The sequence below is a fragment of the Penicillium nucicola genome, assembly GCF_028828085.1.
Source record: "Penicillium nucicola strain IBT 29836 chromosome Unknown utg000007l, whole genome shotgun sequence".
NCBI classification, from domain to species: domain Eukaryota; kingdom Fungi; phylum Ascomycota; class Eurotiomycetes; order Eurotiales; family Aspergillaceae; genus Penicillium; species Penicillium nucicola.
Genome location: NW_026643131.1, coordinates 153,742 through 167,007, shown reverse-complemented (window position 1 = coordinate 167,007; position 13,266 = coordinate 153,742). Strand labels below are relative to the sequence as shown.

The window sequence follows — 13,266 nt, the reverse complement described above, 5'->3', positions numbered from 1 at the left end:
TTCGGGATTTTTTACAAATTTCTTTTTGTCTTTCTACTTCTAGAGATGCATAGCTGTATTGATAAGATAAAATTTCCGTTAATTTGATTTCATTTCAGTTTTGGACTTCCTGGAACGTGGGAATCTTGCCCGACTCGTAGTAGGTGAGCACACTGTCCATATCGCGCTCGGTCATCTCCACGAGCTGTTCCAAGCTCCATTGTTCGCACACACCAGACATCCTGTACTTGGTTAGGACGTAGCTCGAGAAGAAAGAACAAAGATAGAAAAAGGAACCTACCATTTCATTCTCTTGGGTCCCTGATCAGGATTGGGGGCTACTTCGCGGAGTTTCCTCCGGAGCTTTCCCACGTTCTCAATTGCAGCACCCATATTGCTCGGCAAGGTCTCGGCGATCTTCTTGCGCACGATACTGGCCAGCTTGGGGCCGTTTCCATTAGTGCTGACCATCACTTGCAACGGACCATCCCGATGGATACTGCCAAAGTAGAAATCGCACTCGGGTGGTACATCGGCAATGTTGGCCGCAATGCGTCTTTCCTTGCATAACTTCCAGACCTGGGTTGAAGCTTCCGGGTCGTCAATGGCGCAGAGCACCATATCGGCATTATCGAGGTCGCTGGGTTGGAAATTGCGGTCCACGTGTGAGACTTGCTTTTCAGACACTCGGAATGCTACTTCCTCGTTGAGTCCGGCAGCTGGGCAAACGACTGTCACTCGTGCATCGGCATTGAGGGCATGCAGGATACGTCCTGCAGCAACCTAACGGAATATATATAGATCAGTCATAGCTCCGAGACCAACATCGGGGACAGATATACCTCTCCACCACCCACTACTAAGACATGCTTGTCTCTAATCTGCCAGGCCAAGATCAATGAGCCACCACCCTGAACTTCTGGAAACTTGGACATGGTGGGATGGTGGGATGATGATGCAACAATCAGCTATCGATGCCCCCCCATTGTACGGCGGGCGGTGTAGACCACATCCGCTAGTGAACTTTTCTCTTTCCGAAACTTTTCTCTTCCTTCAACTTTTTCTTCTTCACCTCCAACAATGCGTGGTGTCCAGATCTTTTCGGGGAATTCCCACCCCGCTCTCGCAGATACTATCTGCGAGAGGTTAGGCACAGTGCCTGCTAAAGCTAACTTGGGAAAATTCGCCAATGGCGAGACCAGTGTCAACATCGGTACCTCAGTGCGGAACCAGGATGTCTACATCGTTCAAAGTGGCAGTGAAAAAATTAACGACAGTGTAATGGAGCTTTTGATTATGATCTCAGCTTGCAAGGGTGGCTCAGCCAAGTCGATTACAGGTATGCCGTCGTCGAAACCCCCGCGGTTGGAGAGCTCTGAACTAACCCGGATATAGCGGTCATGCCGTATGCTGCCCGTCCTGAATGACTCTTCAAATACAGTGAATGCTGACGCAGACGAGATATTTCCCCTACTCGCGCCAATCTAAGAAGAAGAGTCATCGTGGTGCCATCACGGCCCGCATGCTCGCCAATCTCCTCACGATCGCCGGCGTGGACCATGTGATTACCATGGACCTGCACGTATGTCTCTATGCGATGATCAGTTTGATACTTTGGATATTGATGGGCTCCTAGGCATCCCAGATGCAAGGGTTCTTTGGAAAGCCGGTCGACAACCTCTTTGCCGAACCGTTCATCGCGCGCTGGATCCGGATGAATGTCGCTGGCTGGAAAGACGCCGTCGTGGTGAGCAAGAACGCAGGCGGTACCAAGCGAGTCACATCGCTGGCCGATACTCTCAAGCTCAACTTCGGAATCGTGACGACAGATCGTCGTCGGCCGAAGGTCCCTGTGGCCACCATGTCTGACAGCACAGTCTTCTTCGATGCCGTGGATGAAGATCCTAACGCGACCAAGGACCCGCAGCCTTTTGAGCTGCACATGCATAGATCTCAAAGAACACCTGCTACCCCCCTATTCCGGAAGTGCCGGAGCCGGTCACTCCTCCACCGGAGCAGCTCCTGCGTCCCGAGACCCCACCTGCAGCTCGCCGCCCATCGGAGCTGGAAGCAGCTTATGAGTACACCGATGTGCGTGTCCGGGATGTCATCACCGGGCGTCTGGTGCAAGGCCAATTGGTTGACGATGACTATCGCTCCAATGAAGACTCACATTCCGGTGACACCACGCCGGGGGCAGGAAGCAACCACGACGAGGCCATCCCGGATGCCATGTTCAACTCAATGATTTCCAACGCCTCGTCACAGCCTCCTGATCACGCGCTTGGTGGCTCCTTTGATGCAGTGGAGTCTGACGACGAAGCTAGTGTTTGCGCTGGACACGCCGACGAGCGGACCATCACGCTGGTTGGCGAGGTGCGCGACCGACCCGTTTTCATTGTTGATGACATGATTGACAAGAGTGGGTCGTGGATTGCCGCTGCAGAGACTGTTGTGAAGCGTGGCGGCGCCAGCAAGGTTTACTGTATCGCTACCCACGGACTCTTTACAGAAGAGTCACTGGACCAGATGGAGGCCTGCCAGTCCATCGACAACATCGTCGTGACCAACACCTTCCCGATCTCACCACTGTTGCTACGGCGATCCAAAAAGCTGATTGTGATTGACGTGTCTAGCTTATTGGCAGAGAGTATCCGGAGGCACCATTACGGCGAAAGGTTTGTTACCATTGGCTGTGTCGCGTGACCAATCCACTAACAACGAGCAGTGTCTCGGCCCTCTTTCACCTTAACGACTGATGAGGCAGATGGCAGTTACGAGGCACGAACCACATCTAGGACGGCGTTTTTGCAAATTGATGCGCAGGGTCCCCCTGCAACCCGTTGATGACATGATACCTATTTTGGAAATGAACCTGTTCGATCTTCCCCTTCCCTTGCGTAGCTGTGATATCACTATCTTTTCCCTTCCCCCCCCCCAGCGATGCAGTCCACTTGTGGGTACTGCAGGGGCATCTTGTTACTCACAGGGTGTTCTTAACGGAGCGTTGGCAGAGCAAACATCGGGTCTTCTTCTTTCTTCATGTTGTGATCTCCTCGGAAGCGTCCAACATGGAGGTGTCACCCCTTTCCCAGTTCTTTCGAGACGAGTGGCCCTGGCCGTGGAAGTGGTGCAAGAGTTGATCTCGAACATACGTAATTTGATAGCAAACAACTCAATTCAATTCCATCTCAGTTTCGATTCGTCTCCACTTCCGTCTCTTCTTCCCGAGCGGCAATGATATCTCCTCATATGCAGTCCGCCGTGAAGTATTGCATGATTGCTTCTCGAAGCAAGTTTGCCATTCGGTTGCGGCCCAGTCGTTGTCGCGTACAAGTGTCGGTGTGTTATAGACCGGTGGAGATATCCCAGGACTACAGTACGTATGGCGCCCTCAATCCCCTGTCGCAACGGGCCCTTGGTCCCAATCCCAATCTTCAGTGTGACAAGTGGACCTTGCCGAAAGTACTGAACATACCTGTCTTCATCATCCGTCGGAAGAGGTGTCTCTCTCCGAAATTCGACTCTGCTCCCGTCTACGTTGCGTACCACCCGGGGGGCCTGTTTCTCGTTGGAACTGCCCTATCCAGTCATTGAAGAGTCTTGGCTTCTCAACATCCGAAACCGAGACAGGGGTGAACAATGTGAGAGAGCGAGCATTCTATTATTCCTAATTCAACAATTCCATTATGCGGCTGTTCAATAAGCAATAGGGCCGTGCAAGCGCCGGCGCACTAATGCAGCGGGGGTCGAGTTCCGATCGCTGGGAGCATCTCGAGATCCGGTACAGTACTTTCTGGCTTTCGTACTTTTTGAGTACTTTTTTAGCACTTGCTAGTACTTTTTAGTTTTCCAGGCGAAGTCCGTGGGAGAAAAAGAAAGGGACCAATACTGACATTCCCGTGTGGATCATTCGGCCCCAGCGTTTAGTTGATGTATCAACTTCCGAGTTGGGTCTAAGAGTCAGGGGCTGAGTAGATAGATAGAGAGGCGATTATTGAAGCCATAGGAAGACCGTATTTCAGAAATAGGATCCATCACTGAACAAGTCCAGATCGCAGAAATGCGAAGACAAATCGAGTCGAGCCACGATTGTCAACGGGTCGTGAAGCCCAATCGCCCCCAGACCTTACAAATAACCCTAAAAAACACTCCCAAAAACCCCCCAAAAAAACAAATATGATCATCGACCCAAAGCCCTGGGATGCAAAGCCCCGATCTCCCACGCATTCGGCACTGCGATTTGTTCTTTTGTTTCCGTCGAGTTAGTCTACTGGGGCAACTGGGGCGACTGGGGCTACGGAGTCAACTTAGTCTACTTAGGGCTAATGGATCTATTCCTCTCCCCAATGACTCTTTGCCCTTTCGAACTCTTCGGCTCCCTTCCGGCTTTCCCCCCAGCTCAAGAGATCGACGGCTCCCAATCAGCTTGCTCCGATGTCCAGATCGAGCTGGCATCTCTCCGTCCTGGGATCTGCCTGGCGTCGGTGGTTCCATGCAAGATGAGCTTTTCGGTAGATCGGCTTCTTAATTTCTTTAATTCGACTTTTCGCTCCCCCACCCATGAGGACGAGAACTTCATTTCTGTTCGGATACCTGCGTCATACGGATTATTGCAGGGTCGGCTGTTTAGACATCGACTGACTGGGATTGCTCACCGTCAGAGATCGAGATCCTGATCCAGTGAACGAAGTATATAATGTCCTCGTCCGGGCCTGTTTTTCTCTAGATCCAGAACTCTCTCTCTTCCTCAATTGACTTTCTATCCTCGACACGCCTTGCTTTGCGCTGACTTGTGACTTCCCCATCTTCATCTACATCTCTTTGACCTCCTTCTTCCTTTCCTCCCTCCACAATTTACTGGCTTGGATAGCTTCTCCGGTGATCGACGCCTTCTTCCATACCCTCGGGTTTTACTACTTAGTACGTGACAGAGTCTCGGGTTCGGAGCCTCCTAACTGACCGAACTACAGGTTGATTTCGTGACCACTTCACCTCTTTCACCTCTTTCACCGCTATCATGGCCAACCAATGTTCCGGTCACGTCTTTGCCATTGTCCAGGCTACCAACGGCAACATCCTGACCTGGCGATGCTCCGACTGCAACTCGGGACCCTTTGTGGCTATCTGGCGCTGTAAGATTTGTGGCCATTGTCGCTGCAATGCATGCCACAATGCCAAAGCATAGGTAAGTCGGTCCCGACAAATCTCGGACGCCTCCTTGCAAGTGACTAACTTCCCAAAAGAGACTTCTGCATCTGCCGGCATATCCACAGGTCTCTCTGCTTTCCGGAGTAAGGGTGTTTTCTTTTGTCTCCAGCCCAGCCCCTTGGAACCGGGTGGAGATCCGCTTTTGTTTTGCATTTGATGTGTTCCAAAAGTCCTGTTTTTCGTGCATCTTGGAGTTTATAGACCTGGGTCCCTTTTGTCGGGCTTTCCTGGATCGGGGTTATTTCTGGACCAATGGGTCGTGTATTCTAGTTCGCGATGTGAGCCATGACAAAGCTTTAATGTCATTCATTCTTGATTCCAAATGTCTCTTCTCGTATGCTATTCCAAATCCTGTTGGATCTGCAGTGTCACTTTGACAGTCCCGGCTGAACAGGCCAGTGAACGAGACCCTACCCGACCAACTGGTATACTTGGTGGGCGATCTCACCAGAGCCTTGCTCTTGTTTGGATCATGCACTATGAGACAATGCAGGGTCCTCGTTCATGGTCACTCTGACCACGTCAAAGTTTCGGTCTGAGATCCGGTATGCAAGCGGTGCCCGGAATAGAAACGAACCTCTCTCTTTCTGGAAACCGAGAAGGGATTGGCAATAATTCTCTCGCCAAGCCAGGGCTATATCCCGTGCTTAGGGGAAAGTTTATCCGCACACGTTGAGTCAAAGTGAGTGGCTGCAGGCCAAATGAGATGTATCGGAATCGCGGCATACGTGGACTCGCGAACATTGGACCTAGCCGAGACTAATCGCGACTAAAAGAATACTAAAGCAGGCTAAGGCAGACTAAAGCAGACTAAACGAGACTAAGTCCAACACTAAACAGAAATTGGGGAAATGAGGGCAAATCGGGATCCCAGGGGCTTGGGACAATACCTCCATCGGCAAAAGTCCTGGACCTGACATGTCCGCACAATGGACTGCTTTGTGACCCTTTACTGGAAATGGGCCTGGCATAAGAGGGGGACTATTGACTATGCACTAAATATTCACAATTCACTATTCACGATCCACTAGACTAGGTGTAGATACTCTGTTCAACAGTTAGCATATGCATTCCCCATTCCCGGTCCACCAAAATTCGACTTACCTCTGTAATCTGATTCACTGCCAACCCAGGCTCTGCCATTTCAGCATCTCGCAGGAAATCCAATGGTAACCATACCAAATGACCCTTGATCTGGTCGAGCTTCTCACGCACATCCTTGGCAGGCATATACGGATCGAACAAGTGGCCCTCTTTATGCGTGCCACGCGGTCGGAAATTGTCATAATCCTCAAAGGTCTTGATGTTATCATCGGGATCCGCGCGGAACAGCATCCGATACGTCTCGGTGTTCCCACTCGCCTGAGACGTCCAGGTGTTCCAGACCCCGTCGCTCAGCGGATCCGTCACGAACTCGTCCTCGGCGCCTGGGATGATCTCGTTTAAGCATTCGTCCGGCGATCGCGCGTTGGGATGTCCTGTGGCGTCGTATTCCTGCGCCGGTAGTAGGCCTAGGTGTTCGCGCCAGAGTTGGCGCCGCAGGGTTGCGGCCAATCGGGCGGCTCGGTAGGGTTGTCCGTTCATGGTGCTGTCGATGAAGTCTTGATCTTCCATGACAATGGCCAGTTCGCTGTCGTGCGATCCCAGTTGCGACTGTGGTTATCAGCCGATGATACAGAACAGAAATGAAGGATCATAATGGGGGGATGGGGAGAGAGTTTTGGAGACGTCGTTGCCATACTTACCCGATCGTTGATGTTGGCACTGCCGCAAATCACCGTGCGGTCGTCGACAATACACACTTTGCCATGCACGTAAAGCTCCTCCTGGACAAAGTTGCCCTTCTCGGCCTCGGGGTCACCCTCCCAGTTTTCGTCGGACAGCTTACCGCCGTTTAACATAGTGCAGTGCGACACTGTGTCCTTGCTGTGGAAGCCATCCTTGGCCTTGCGTTGCTCAACCTTCTCTTCGAACTTCTCCAGTTTCTGCAGAGTGATTTCTTTTTGACTTGTGTCGCCGGCATAGTCCTTCTCGTTGCGGTCACCATCTTTGCCGATCGACGGATGCACACTTTCACTCATGATAGATTCGGCGATACCGCGCTGAATATCCTGGTATGTTACATCCGCCTGCTTCTCGAGTTCCTCCAGAGCGGGCGTCTTGTTGATTCGGTCGTATGCTCGCAGGGCGAATACGAAGACATGCTCTGAGACGGATTAGGACGTGCGATCTCGACACGGGAAAAGAGTAAACTTACCACGAGGGTCAACGCCCTCTTTCTCGATTTGCCCAAAGATTGAGTGCTCGCCACGACAAATCGACTTGTACTGATAGTCCATGATAGCCCGGGTTCCCGTGGCGGCGTTATCACGCAGATCACCAGCAAAACCAGGAATCGCAGGGATGACAACAATGACGCGGAACTTGCGGCCTTCCTTACCTGCTTTCACGCACGCATCGACAATAGCCCGGCCAATCGTGTTAACAATTGGACGCTGCTGGTCGCCAGTAGCGGTGACTGTGGATGTTAGCCAAAGTGTCTAGATTGTCAAAGGAAGCTGGCTTACTGAAAAACTGGTTTTCAATGTACACAAAGTGCTGAGCGTTGCGGATTGTCTCGCAGTAAGCGTTCTGGATACTGTGCTCGTTCAGAATTCCACTACTCCAGTCATCACTGCTTCGCACGATCTGAGCGCGCACAGTGCCCACATCCCCACGGGGCTTAGACAAGAGAGGAGTCAATGGGTGCTGAATGTAGTCACCGCATGGGTACTTGGGTCTCTGCACAGCGATGATATCTTCATCCTCGGTGCGACCCTCCATAATCAACCAGTCGACATCGTGATTACGCTTGTATTTGTCACGCTTGATAAAGTTCCAGCGCAGGACAAAGTGCTCTGCAATATCAAATACGCAGTCACCCATTAATCCCATAGCCACATCGTGCCAGGGCATACGACCGAAGTCAGCCTTGCTAACTTCGTTGCTCTGCCAGTCTTCCACGCCCTGGAAGTCCATAATTCGGTTATTGTTAAATTCCTGTCCGGGGAAGATGTCGTCCCGCAGACCGGCTGGGTGGACGTCTGCCAGTGGGTGCTGGTTCACATCCCACCGTCCAAAGCAAAGATCAATACCTCCAATAAATGCGACAGCGTAGTCGATGACAACGAATTTCTCGTGATGGGCCTGTCTATTGTCAGTTGACTCGAAAAGAGCCTTGGTACAGGGCTTTGCATACCCAGTAAAGGGTCATATCGGCTGCGTTTTCAAAGACATTGTGATCGGGGTGGCGCATCACTCGAATGTTGCCGTAGCCCGGAGTTCCCTCTGGGCAGAGGTTTCGCAGCGCATGCTTGGTGTGCGCCGAATTGCAAGTCAAGGCTTGGTTGACCTTCCAAAATATCAATATGGGACATCCATTACAATCCAGAAATTAACGACCAACCTCTTTGTAGACAATCACATAGATCTTCACACCAGCCTCCGCGCGTCGCTTCAGGACCTGGTCCAATCGCCATTCCTGGTGATCCACAGGAGGGCGGCGCATGAACAGCTCCGGAGACAGCCACCAATCGGCGATGTAAATGGTCTCGGTCGCTTTTTCAAGCGCTTCGGAGACCGCCCACATGTAATCCATGGCGTCGACATACCACTTGACGCGATTGCCATCATGGACGGGCGCAAATGACTCAAAGCGGTGCGACTCTGCGATCGCAGAACGCTTTCGATCTGTTTCTTGCTCATGCTCCTCATCGTGGCGATGATTGGGGTTTATTATGTTGAAGAACTTGCCCACCTTGTGCTTGAAATGTGTGGCTTCGGCTTTGACATCGTGGATATGGGTATCTGGGATGGGTTAGTGTTGGGTCTGGTAAAGGAATCTCACGACAAACCTTTGAAAGACCCCTCTAGATGGTCGATTGAATGTTCGAGCTTTGCCTTGAATTTCTGCATACTTGCGAGGAGTTGTGGAGGGGGAAAATATTGGGGGAGGGGAATCTGGAGATCATAAAAGTGACATCACGGGCAACCCTAATGGCTTAACGGATCTCGGCGCTTGATTATCTTATGATTTGTGATAGGAAATGCAGATCTACACCTCTGATTCATTTTGTTCCTGTTTCCCTCCAATTTCCCGTGCGTGGAGCCTGTATTTCCGTGGTACCCGACGATATCGGACCACTTTAGTTTCTTGGCACTTGCCGGGGGTTCGCATTTTGGCTTGGGATATACGAAAGAGAAGCTTGCAGTGGATGTGCGAATAGATACTATTCCAGGCAAAAATAGAAGAGATCTGGTGGGGAGTCGATCTTGGTGGAGATATATATACTCCGTGTGGACTCTGATTCGTGACCCTGCAGAAAACATGTGGCGAGAGTATAATCAAGGTTAAATAAGGCAATATCATCTGATAATCTAGAATATTTGAGCCCTTCTACAAGCAATACAGTATCCGCAAAGATCAGCCCTGGAGATATTTGGTGCATGAAGATCAATGATGTAATATGCCAAGTTTTTCCTCTCCGCGCCGCTGACGCGTGACAGCAGGTGAGCGCGGAGAGGAAAGACAAGCAGTGTAGAGTGAGAGATTAGAAAAGAATCAATACAGGGACACATGAGATGCTATTTATACAAGTGAATCTTGCCAAAAAGCCTCTACACTACTTTTTACTAAGTCTATCTCTTGTGAACTGGGATCACCTACGCACAGGGGCTCGACTTGACGACAGTGTGCTCATATTTATAGAGAACTTCAAAGTCACAGTCAAATAACATAACAGCCACTGTAACCTCACGTAGCTTCACCAAACTCACTTCAAGCGAAAGCGAACAATGCGAAGTAAACAAAAACAAGCCAAAGAATGCTTACCTCAGCCACGTGACCGGCCAAACAACGTTGTCAGAGGAACGGCCCTTTTCTGTTTATCCTCCCTCGACTCACACGCGGCACGCCTCAACAGCGCCAGTAGGCTTGCGACTCGCTTTTTGGATTTTGGATTTTGCATTGCGAGTTCTGTTTGTCTCTGGGTGTCATTTTGGTTTTGGTTTGAGACGTGAAGTGTGTCGTGGAAAGTGCAGGGTCATCGCCGTGGTTACCGCTTCCTCCACAACGCAAATGAGCATTATGCCGCCAGAACTGGGTAAGTCAACGTTGAACTTTAAGTCACGTTAGTGTTCCTATCCTGACCTCCCAAAGCTCGAGCCCAGTCACAGGGAAGTGTGGTGTCCCAGACAACACAGATTGCCCCCCAGAGCCGACCTGGTACCGCGGACCCAATGCGGGCACGGTCAGAAACTGCGTCCAGAGCTGGCCGGCGTCCTCGATCCCGAGGTTCGACAGCGAGTATTCACTCGAGTACCACACAACAAACGCAAGACCAGCACCTCGACGGATTCCCACAGTTTATGCCCTCGCAGGTTCCGGGCCAACACATGTTTGGTGGTAATCCGGAGGATATGCTGATGCGATTTGGGCATCAGTTTTCCCACCACTCCAATAGTCCGTCGTTAGATCAATCAATTCACGAGCATAGCGCCATGCCTCGAGCAGATGAGTTCCAGAATCACGCGATGCACGACCACACCCTCGCCCACCAACCTATACAACCACCGATGCCGCATGCAATTCATGCAATCCCACAATATCAACCAGTATATGACAGTGGGGTTGAAAATCATTTGCCTGATCACATCACTGAGGATCAGGAAATGTCCGAACAAGGCACGAAAAAGAAAAAGGGGGCCAGCTCAACATTGGCAAATGATATGGAACTGCGAAAGTTGCTGCGTCAGTATGAGGGATGGACCTTGAAGCAGATGGCAGCAGAAGTCATGAAGCATGAAGGAGGTGGAGGCAAGGCAGAAAAAGTTAAGCAAGTGTTTGCCATGATCTGGTAAGGAATATCTCTCGCAATATCTTGAATGTTCCAAGTTGACGTTTGTCATAGGTTGAGAGAGAACTGTCGCAAGAGTACTGGCTCAGTGCGTCGTGACCGCGTCTACTGCTGCTATGCAGAGAACTGTGGCACAGAACGTGTCTCAGTATTGAACCCTGCTTCATTTGGGAAGCTCGTTCGCATCATCTTCCCCAATGTGCAGACTCGACGACTTGGAGTTCGAGGCGAATCCAAGTACCATTACGTCGATTTGTCGGTGATTGAGGAGAAGCAACAAAAGCTCGCACCGCTCAACCCTCAACCCACCCAAAGTATAAGTGGCCCTCTGCCGCCATCAAGACCCGCCAGTGCAATGCGCTCGAGGAGGTACGATTCCACTTTCCCGCATTCAAGTGTGGCATGCTAACAATTCCCAGTGCCAGTGTACAGCAGCCTACCGCGGATACTGCAGTGTTTCCTTCCCCTACCACCTCATTCGCCCCTCGATTCCCGAGCAATCCTGCACCTGGTGATTGCAATTGCCAATCCCCAAACCCTCATGGATCAGATGAAACCATTACACGTGAAAATGTGGCTCAGCAAGCTGGCAAGATGATCCATCAAATGTTGCAGTTCCCGCTGGACGAAAATCCTCTGGTCGACAATGAAGCCCTCCAACTCCCCGATATACGACCCTTCCTCCCCGCGAACAGTGACCTGAAAGTTGCTGCAGCTCTCGCAGCTCTATACCGTTCCCACTGCATCTCCGTCATTGACAGTTTCCGTTATTGCAAGGAAAGGAACCTCATGAAATACTTTTCCGCCTTCCATGGTACCTTGACTGTCCCTGTTCAGAAGATGTTGACCCACCCCAATGTTGCGCCGTGGATCAAGGAATGTGATTGGATGATGTATCAGAAGATGATTGCTTTTGTGGCACCCCTCACAACCCAGGTGGTCCCCAAGCCGGTTCTCGATGCCTTCAACTCCATCTCACAACGACTGTGTGGTCACATCTCCGAGACTTTCAAGGCTCAGCCAACTCACGTTTCACTGGCACGATTAATTCCCGCACACATCTTCTGCAATCTCCTCAAGCACATGCTTGATGTGAATCAGGCTGCCAATGCTGCTGCCGCCTGGCTTTGCCACCCAGACAACCGAAACCAAATGTGGTTTGACTACAAGACTCTGGTCAACCCTCGTGACATGATGACCAAGGCCAATATCCCGACCTGTGCTGAGCTGGCCACGGAGCAGATCCTCAAACACGACGTTCGCGCACTTCTCACCCCATTGACCGATGCAGACCCCACCACGGCATTGCCTTTCTTCACACGACCCGATTCGCCCGATTCTGTTGAGGCTCACAAGTTCCCCGTGGAGAGTGCCCCCGGTGATGAGTACAACTTTCCAGACAAATGGGTTCAATTCATCTTGAACCTTCCCGCTGCTTTCGCTCATCACCGCACCCAGTGTGTCATTGAGAAGGTTGATGCCCTGTGGGACAGCGTTCTGCATCGACTCACCCTGGGTGGTGCCGCTAGCTTCAGTGCCTGGTGGATGACCAAGGTTTTCTTCCACGAAATGATGGTCTGGCAGGCTGAGAAGGGCGGATTCATGCGCAACACCCCTGGATCCCTGCAAAGTGCCACTTTTGGTCCGGAGTCGCTAGGCAACTTTCAGATGAAGCAAACTGTCCCCGAACAATCCCCTTTTGAAGCGACTCAGCCTCAAACCAAGTCAAATAACAGTCCTGTGCCTCAGAACGGCCAGGTCCATGCCAATGGACATTCGGATTTTAAACAGCCCCCCAGCGAGAAGCGACTGTCTCTTGCTGATCCGGGCTTTCAAGCTCACAACAATGACGACAGTGCCATCGACCTCGAAGACGATACCATGTTAATGGCAGTCGGCAAATATGGAGACATGATGGTCTCCGATCCTGCGGACGCCGAAGGCGATGTGGTCGTCATTTAATCGTTTAATTTTGATTCGGATTCATGAGTTGGAGTTGGATATCCCCTTTGTTTGGATTATTCCTTTGGGTTGACGGAGTTTTACGATTCTCTTTTGTGTTATTTTTTTGTTATTCCCTTTGTTTCTACGAAGCGATGAGCCACGAGCATGGAACTTTGCACGAGTTTTCCTTGCGACCCCGATGTATACGGGGCCCCTGATCATCATTCCTACAGCATTT

The 13,266-nt window shown here is 51.1% G+C and overlaps 5 protein-coding genes across 5 annotated transcripts; 2 read left to right on the top strand and 3 right to left on the bottom strand.

The window, feature by feature from the left end:
• Positions 1–94: 94 nt before the first annotated feature.
• N7511_007110 (bifunctional precorrin-2 dehydrogenase/sirohydrochlorin ferrochelatase MET8) lies at positions 95–947 on the bottom strand (the record flags this gene model as incomplete). Its single annotated transcript, XM_057129487.1, has 3 exons — positions 95–221; positions 281–762; positions 822–947. 3 exons carry the CDS (start codon positions 945–947, stop codon positions 95–97), a joined length of 735 nt encoding a protein of 244 aa, XP_056982555.1.
• A 112-nt stretch (positions 948–1,059) lies between these two features.
• Positions 1,060–2,738, top strand: N7511_007109 (ribose phosphate diphosphokinase subunit PRS1; the record flags this gene model as incomplete). The annotated part of the gene is made up of 6 exons (XM_057129486.1): positions 1,060–1,318; positions 1,375–1,384; positions 1,441–1,561; positions 1,616–1,870; positions 1,930–2,657; positions 2,708–2,738. The coding sequence occupies 6 exons, from the start codon at positions 1,060–1,062 to the stop codon at positions 2,736–2,738; spliced, it is 1,404 nt and encodes a 467-aa protein (XP_056982554.1).
• A 2,195-nt stretch (positions 2,739–4,933) lies between these two features.
• Positions 4,934–5,131, bottom strand: N7511_007108 (uncharacterized protein; the record flags this gene model as incomplete). The annotated part of the gene is made up of 1 exon (XM_057129485.1): positions 4,934–5,131. One exon carries the CDS (start codon positions 5,129–5,131, stop codon positions 4,934–4,936), a length of 198 nt encoding a protein of 65 aa, XP_056982553.1.
• A 1,091-nt stretch (positions 5,132–6,222) lies between these two features.
• pldA (uncharacterized protein) lies at positions 6,223–9,144 on the bottom strand (the record flags this gene model as incomplete). Its single annotated transcript, XM_057129484.1, has 8 exons — positions 6,223–6,237; positions 6,295–6,843; positions 6,936–7,396; positions 7,448–7,708; positions 7,758–8,376; positions 8,429–8,581; positions 8,636–9,036; positions 9,084–9,144. The coding sequence occupies 8 exons, from the start codon at positions 9,142–9,144 to the stop codon at positions 6,223–6,225; spliced, it is 2,520 nt and encodes an 839-aa protein (XP_056982552.1).
• Positions 9,145–10,306: 1,162 nt separating this feature from the next.
• On the top strand, positions 10,307–13,046 carry N7511_007106 (RFX family transcription factor; the record flags this gene model as incomplete). The annotated part of the gene is made up of 4 exons (XM_057129483.1): positions 10,307–10,331; positions 10,388–11,084; positions 11,139–11,453; positions 11,504–13,046. The coding sequence occupies 4 exons, from the start codon at positions 10,307–10,309 to the stop codon at positions 13,044–13,046; spliced, it is 2,580 nt and encodes an 859-aa protein (XP_056982551.1).
• Positions 13,047–13,266: the final 220 nt, after the last annotated feature.